The sequence below is a fragment of the Bos javanicus genome, chromosome 28 (genome assembly GCF_032452875.1).
Source record: "Bos javanicus breed banteng chromosome 28, ARS-OSU_banteng_1.0, whole genome shotgun sequence".
Taxonomy (NCBI): Eukaryota; Metazoa; Chordata; class Mammalia; order Artiodactyla; family Bovidae; genus Bos; species Bos javanicus.
Window position 1 is genome coordinate 45,234,718 of NC_083895.1, and position 7,778 is coordinate 45,242,495.

Below are 7,778 nucleotides of genomic sequence, written 5' to 3' on the forward strand. Positions count from 1 at the left end.
GGCGAATTGTAAAGCCAGCGCCAGCACCCTGGACAGCTCCCTGCAGGCCAGGGCCAGAATGGAGATTGCTCCCTTCCTGCCAAACCTCAGCCTCTTGCTGAGGCAAGGTGTCTTGGCCTCCCTGCTAACTCCTCCATCCTAGCCCTTGGGGCTGCTGATACATGGGTGGGGAGCCCTTCTAAGCTGGAAGCTGGGTGAGGGAGTTTGGTGTCCCTGGAGTTTCCTTAAGGAGCTTCCCTCTTCCTTCCATGGATCTTCATCTGCCCCTCTCCTTAGCGTTGCCAGGGAGAGTGTGTTTGCCTTGCACAACGAGCAGCAGAGGTGCTTTGGAAGCAGCATGAGGATCAGAAGCCTGGACCCATGGCCCCAGTTTAAATCCAGGCTCTGCTGCTGGACTCTCAGGCACATGGTCCAGCTTCGCCAAGCCCAACGTCCTCATCAATAAGACAGGCGGAATAGCACCCACACTGAACCAGGGTTGAGTAAGAGTTAAACAAAATAACATACACAACACCTCTGGCACAGAGATGTGCTTAATAAATGAGCCTGTTTCCTGCCTTAGAGGGAAGGAGGACTGGGGAATTACGCATGAGCCCAGAGATAACTTGCCGTCATGCTCAGGAATAGTCATGAATTCTACGGGCCAGAAGAGATCTGCATCTTGAAAGCCCTGGGAAAGTCACCCTTCTCTAAGATTTCATTGTTCTTTAGCCATGAAACAGAAAATTTCTGCCTTAAATTTCAAGCTCCCTTTTTCAAATCACATAAAGCAAACAATATAAATAATAATTGCTCAGTAGGTTGAAAGACTGTACCTTTAAAAGCCTCATAATGGGAGAGTCAGAAGGAACTAGAGATCTCAAACTCAAATGACCAGAGAGCACGAGGCAGGTGACATATATTTGTGAAGCCAGCTGGAGAGAGACTGCAATGAGCTGGAGAGGGTGTATATTGACTTACGGCTTTCAAATAAAATGTAAAATAATTATATCATACAGAGCTCTTCTATAGCACCCATTTGACCCTGAAGGCTGTGGCAAGTTAGGAGTCCCCAAACCCCTTACTTAACAGAGACCAAGGCTGGGGCCCAGAGAGAGGCTGTGACTTGCCCAAGATCATCCAGAGGCAGGCCTGTGTCCATACTGGAACTTCTTCCCTCCCTCAGACCGAGGACAGTTTGGACACTTCAGAGCCGGTGTCAGCAGCTCCTTAAGTGGAAGAATTTCTTCTCCTTCCCTGGGGTGAATGAAGAGATTGGGTGACAGGTGGCAAGGCTGCCTGCCACCTCTCACCCTGGTGTGCTGGTCTCCATCACCTCTCTCCATAGCTGTCTCAGGAAGAGAAGTTAGCTTTCCAGTGCCTTCTGGGCCTCCCACCAGCCAGGACAACTTAACCAGAGGGACTAGCTAGGAAGCCAGGGATACCCCCTGAAACTTTTATCTGCTCTTCACAAGACCCACATCTGTAAAACAAAGATAAAACAACACATTTTACAGATAATAATACCCACAGCAAGCACTTACATTACTATGTCCCAAGCATCCTAAGCAGTAGGAATCATCATCCATTTTGCAGATAAAGAAACTGAGGGACAAAGACGGGAAGTGGTTTCCCCCTTTCCCTCTAGACACCCTAACTAGTATGTGGCAGAGCCAAGAGCCATCTCAGACCTTTGCCTCAAGTTCTTTCCACTGCATGCTGATGTCTCCTTGGGGTGGGGAGCACCGTTAGGGAAGAAGCTGAACCTAACTGTAGTGTGTTTTTGAGGCCAGAGGGATGGGAAGAATTCTCTCTGACTCTGGAAGAAAGAGACAAACTGTAATCTCAACAGCACAAATCTCCCTGCCTCCACTGACTCAGAGCCTCTCTCCCGGGCAGTATGCAGACCAGAACATGGACTCGATGTGCCATCCACGGTCAACGCTGGGGACGCGCTAGGCCCAGCGCACATTCGGGGCTGCTCACCTTGTGTGCTGAGAGCTGGGTGTCTCAGTGGGTGTGGCCCTCTTAAGATGAGCTCCCCGCTTGAGCCTCTGCTGGGAGCAAAACTGATGGTTCCTGCCTGGAAAGTGGTTGCGGCGCCCACGCGGGGTCTCTTACAGTTCCGAGGGTAGACCCTGGCTACATCACTTCCTGAGCCCACCCGGGACTTGGAGGTAGCTCTAGAGACTGGAGGTGGGGGTGGGGGTGGGAAGGGGGCGGGACCTCACTGGAGGGAGGGAGGCTTTGGTGTAGTGCGGGGACATCCTGGGAGGAGTTAGAACAAGGAGGGCGTGCGGAGGAGGGAAGGGAGAGGAGGCGGAGCTGGGGGACCCAGACAGTTAAAACGGAAGGGGGGAGCACTGGTGAGGAGAGGGTGGTGAGGAAAGCGGGAGGGTGGGCGGGACAGAGCTGATATTGAGGGCCTTGGGTGGGGACGAGGCGACTTCTCCCCTGCGTTCCCAAAGGTTCATGGTCAGGAATTCTCTGCTGTGGCATTCTCCCGAAGGGCCGGTCGGTCTGAACCCGGTCCAGCAATCTCTGAGCCTCCCTTCCCGGCTTGGAAGGGGCCGGGGGGCGGAGCCAGAGAAACGGTAGGGGGAATCTGTCGTCGGCGCCCCTCCAGTTCCCGCCCCGCAGTCCAGCTGAGAGAACAGATGGATGAAGCCGCGTCTCACCTCGGGGACTCCTTACCCGCTGTGCGCCGAGATGCAGACTGAGGAGGCGATCTGGAGCCCCTAGCTCCCCCGTCTCCCCCCAGGCCGGGGGGAAGCGGTAGCTGTGTGCCCCTTTCCGCGAGGAGAGACCGGACGCGGACCCCACGAGTCCTAGAACTGCTGGGGCCGAAAGCCCGCTTGTCGCGCGGCGCACCCATCCTCAGGGGCTTGGCCAGGACTCTTTCCACACCGAGACCCCTTCCTGGGCTTCCAGCCTGGGTGCATCTGGGGAGGGAACCCCCTCCGGGCAGCGCCCCGCCCCCCGCCCCCGCCCCGCCGACGCCGCATTAGCATGAGCGACGCAAGTGGCCCGGGCACCACTCGGGGGCCGAGACTCGCCGCGTCACAGCCCCGAGTGTAAAGGGAAAAAAAAAGAGTAGGCAGCGGAGGAGGAGGCAAGAGCCGACGCGAGGGGAGGGGAGAGCGGCGGGGCGAGCAAACCGCGGGCTGGCGGCAGCAGTATGCCCCTCGGCCGGCACCGGCGGCCTCTCAGCGCTGCGGGGGCGGCTCCCGGCGCGCGCGAGGCACAGCGCGCTCAGGCTCCGGTCCCGGCCCCTGGGCCAGCCCTCCTTTCCTGACTAACCCTGAGCCCAGCGGCGGCGGGCTCGGGGCTTGGTTCCGGACAGCGGCGGCGCCTCGCCGTGTAGGGGCCTTGCCTTTTCTGGCGCGCAGGGTCCCCCGAAGTTCCGCGCCTTCGTCTCTGCACTGCAGGGCGCCCGCGCCCGACCCCGGCGGCAGCGTCCTCGGAAGAGCGGCGGGGTGGGGGTGATGGAACCGGCGGCCCCGGCGGGTCAGGCCCCGGCGGCAGCCAGCAAGCTGTCGGAGGCGGTGGGCGCGGCACTGCAAGATCCCCGGCGGCAGCGGCGTTTGGTGCTGGTCATCGTGTGCGTGGCGCTATTCCTGGACAACATGTTATATATGGTCATCGTGCCCATCGTGCCCTACTACGTGCACGCGGCCAGCGAGAAGCCCACCCCGACCCCCAGCCCAACGCCGCCCACTCCGACCAACGCCAGTGCCGTCACGGTCAACACCTCAGAGCCCCCGACGGCTGCTATGCCGGCCAAGTCTATTGTGAAGCCCCAACACCCCAGGGACAACGAGGACGTGAAGATCGGGGTGCTGTTTGCCTCCAAGGCCATCCTGCAGCTGCTGGTGAACCCCCTGAGTGGGACCTTCATCGACCGCATGAGCTATGACTTGCCACTGCTTCTGGGCCTGGGCGTACTGTTCGCCTCTACGGTGATGTTTGCCTTCGCGGAGGACTACGCGACGCTCTTCGCTGCACGCAGCCTGCAGGGTCTTGGCTCAGCTTTCGCGGATACGTCTGGCATTGCCATGATTGCAGACAAGTATCCGGAGGAGCCAGAGCGCAGCCGCGCCCTGGGCTTGGCGCTGGCCTTCATCAGCTTCGGAAGCCTAGTGGCGCCGCCCTTCGGAGGGTTCCTCCACGAGTTCGCCGGAAAGTCTGCGCCCTTTCTGGTGCTCGCCGCCGTTTCGCTGTTCGACGCCCTATTGCTGCTGGTGGTGGCCAAACCCTTCTCGGCCGCGGCGCGGGCGCGAGCCAACCTGCCAGTGGGCACGCCCATCCACCGCCTCATGCTGGACCCCTACATCGCAGTGGTGGCAGGCGCGCTCACCACCTGCAACATCCCCCTCGCCTTTCTGGAGCCCACCATCGCCACGTGGATGGAACGTACGATGGCAGCATCCGAGTGGGAGGCAGGCATAGCCTGGCTGCCGGCCTTCGTGCCGCACGTGCTAGGCGTCTACCTCACCGTGCGACTGGCGGCGCGCTACCCACACCTGCAGTGGCTGTATGGCGCTTTTGGGCTGGCGGTGATCGGCGCCAGCTCGTGCCTGGTGCCTGCCTGCCGCTCCTTCGCACCGCTAGTGATCTCGCTCTGCGGCCTGTGCTTCGGCATTGCGCTAGTGGACACCGCGCTGCTGCCCACTCTCGCCTTTCTTGTGGACGTGCGCCACGTCTCGGTCTATGGCAGCGTCTACGCCATTGCCGACATCTCCTATTGCGTGGCCTATGCGCTTGGGCCCATCGTGGCGGGCCACATCGTGCACTCGCTTGGCTTTGCACAGCTTAGCCTTGGCATGGGCCTGGCCAACCTGCTCTATGCGCCCGTCCTGCTGCTGCTGCGCAACGTGGGCCTCCTGAAGCGCTCCCGCTCGGAGCGGGACGTGCTGCTGGATGAGCCACCGCAGGGTCTGTATGACGCTGTGCGCCTGCGGGAGCGCCCCATGTCCGACCGGGACGGCGCGCCTCGCAGCCCGCCTGGCCCCTTTGACGCCTGCGAGGAGGACGACTACGATTACTACACGCGCAGCTAGCGGCCCTGCCCCTCCCCTAGGCCACCCACCTGCTCCCCAACCCACCCCCACCCGCGAGTCAAGGGGGCTCCTCTGGGCAGCTCGGGCTCAGGGCTTGCCACCTCCAGCGAGTACCCAGCCCCTCGGCTGTCTTTATTTCCCCGGCCCGAGTCCCCTCTCTAGAATCTCTTCTGTGTCCTTTCTTTCCTCCAGCCGGGCGTGGAGCACCTAGGCACGTAAAAACTGACGTGCTTCGGGAAAAGATGAAGAGACGCGCTGGCCGCCACGTCGGGGCTCCCCGATGTAGAGCCGCGCCTCTGCCTGTCCTTCCTTGCGTTCCTTCCAGTGCCAACTGGGCCCGCTGCACCACGGTGCCTCCGGGCCGGTTCAATAAACTATATCTGTGCGAGGCCGAGTCTCTTTACTGATGGGGGTGGGCGGCCGGGCAAGGGACCAGGGAAGAACGGGAGGATGAGCTGTGCCTCTAGCCCCAATCCCAGTCTCAGTCCAGCGGGCACGCTGGAAGCCCGTGGCTCTTTTGCAACCCGGAAAAGGAGATACGGAAGAAGCGAACCCAACAAGGGCTCTCAGGCACGAACACTCTGGTGCACACACCGCCCTCAGCCCGCCGCAGCCCCTCCCTCACCCAAGCCCAGCGCTGCGCTCCGGGGCGCCGCCCCGGGGAGCCAGAGAAACCGCTCCATCCGGGTGCGCTAGTCCCGCCCCTTAAGGACACACCCTGAATCAGCCACAGAGCTCTACACTAAGGCGCCCAAGCTAGCTGGTCTTCCACTCGAGACTGGCAGCCTGTCCCGTCCAGGCTCCAAGAGAGAATGGGTCCGAACTGTTACGGGCAGCCGAAGAAAAACCGGCCGTGTCTTTAAGGGCTCGGTATCTGGAAACTGCGCGTGTGGGCTGTGTGTGTGTGTGTGTGTGTGTGTGTGTGTGTGTGTGTTCCCTAGAGAGCTAGACTCCATCCTACGAGGAATACAGGGAACAGTTGTCGATGTGTCAACTGGTCCTGGCTGTGCAGACTTGAGTCAGGGCTGGAGAGGATGCGAGTATGTGAGCTGATACCAACCTCCACCCTCCCTGGTCCTGAGTAGAAGAAGCAAGACCCTGGGCTGTCAAAGAAGTCTCCTCACCTTGAATGTGGGTCCCCAGAGTCCCAGGCTAGCATTTGTCCAGCATTCCCAGCCCCGCCGCCTGCTGAAGGCCACAGAGTCCCCGGATTCCGCCATGGAGAGGCTGCCGCGTTGGGGGTATGCCTGTGTGTTAGACAACGTCTGTGGGGGTCTGCACTGCTGGTGTCTGCACGTCTGTTCTAAGTCTGCGTGTCCAGCTCTATGTGCGTTTGAGCAGGGTCTGTCTTTGTGGGTCTGTCTGTGTGTGCCTGCGGTGTAAAGATCTACAGGGGAGGGGGCACGCTTTGTCTAGGAGAGATGTCTGCCTCTGACTGCAAGTCTCTAAGCATCCCCAGGTGCGTGTATCGCGCGTATTCCTTATAGTACCAGCCGAGATAAGTGGGAACAGAAAAGGAGGGCCTGCAGTGATGGACAAACAGACTTATTAGTAGTACTACCAATGTTATTATCATTATTATATTCTAAAAGAAGTTGTAATAAGGTTTGAACCTGCCCTAGACGGTGGGGAGGGCACAGATTTACCCAGACTCAACCCTCCCCAGAGTTCTGCAGAGTCAGCCAGCCTCTGCTAGGATAAAGGGGATGGGGGAGCGCGGGGACTGGGAAGGCTGAGCTGAGGGCGATGGGCACCGGCGGAGGCGTGTTTTGACCCCTCTTCTGGGGCCTGGATTCTGGTGCCTTTCTGAAAGCTCTATCCGGGAGGCCGTCAGAGCACGGGATTGGGGTCGGGGAGGTGGGATCCCGGAAGGCGGGAGGAGGGGGGAGGACGGAAGATGGAGAGGGAGGGAGGCAGGGGTGGGGCTGGGGGAGGGAGGAAAAGGGAGAAAGGGGAGGGAGGAGGAACAGGATGAAAGCGGGGAGGGGACTGGCGCGGCCGGCTAGCTCGCAGCCAGTCGCGAGGCCTGGGGACCCGGCGACGTCGGAGGCTCTACCACGGACCCCGGCGGTAGCCCCAACCCCCGCACGGCTGACGCGCCTCGGAATCCCTTCCGGCTCACATTCTAGCCCCTAGTCCTGCTGGGTGCGATGAGGCGGCAGCAGAGAGGAGGAGAGCAGGAGGAGAGCAGGTGAGCAGGGCTGGGCTCCGGGAGCGGGGAGCGGGGAGCGGGAGCGCGGACCGGGAGCCGGGAGCTGAGCTTACGATCTGAGGGAGGCTGGGTCCAGGGACTGTGCCGGGGGGAGAGACCCCCAGAACCTGCGGAGTTCCCCCAGTCCCCCGGGCAGCCGCCGTCGGGGAAAACCAGGAGGATGCGGGATTCCCTGGCTCTGGTGTTTCCCCACTCGGGGTGGGGACAGGAGGACAGGGGGCTAGATGATGATGTCGAATTTAAAATGTTGTGCAAGTGAGAGTTGCGAGTTAAGATTTGAGGTAAAATGAAGGCTGCATTCCGTAAGATAGCACCTCAGAAAGCTGAGACGCTGTTCCGAAGAGGCGGTGGGGAAGGGCAGTATATACGTGATTTTGGTGAAGGGAGAATACATGCAATCAAGCACATATTTTCCCAGAGAGTTTCTACTAGTCTGGCGAAGCTTCCTGCCAGTCACCAGGATCAGTCTTCACCATGAAGGACTGTAGCAGACCCATAAAATCAGCTCCTGAAAATATTTTATCCGC

At 60.1% G+C, this 7,778-nt stretch overlaps 1 protein-coding gene across 1 annotated transcript; it reads left to right on the plus strand.

The window, feature by feature from the left end:
* The first annotated feature begins 3,090 nt into the window (after positions 1–3,090).
* SLC18A3 (solute carrier family 18 member A3) lies at positions 3,091–5,418 on the plus strand. The gene has a single exon (XM_061405871.1). The coding sequence runs from the start codon at positions 3,465–3,467 to the stop codon at positions 5,037–5,039; it is 1,575 nt and encodes a 524-aa protein (XP_061261855.1). The 5' UTR covers positions 3,091–3,464; the 3' UTR covers positions 5,040–5,418.
* Positions 5,419–7,778: the final 2,360 nt, after the last annotated feature.

What these genes read in the sequence shown, in the direction of transcription:
- SLC18A3 (XM_061405871.1), top strand. Translation starts at nt 3,465, where the DNA reads ATGGAACCGGCGGCCCCGGCGGGTCAGGCCCCGGCGGCAGCCAGCAAG.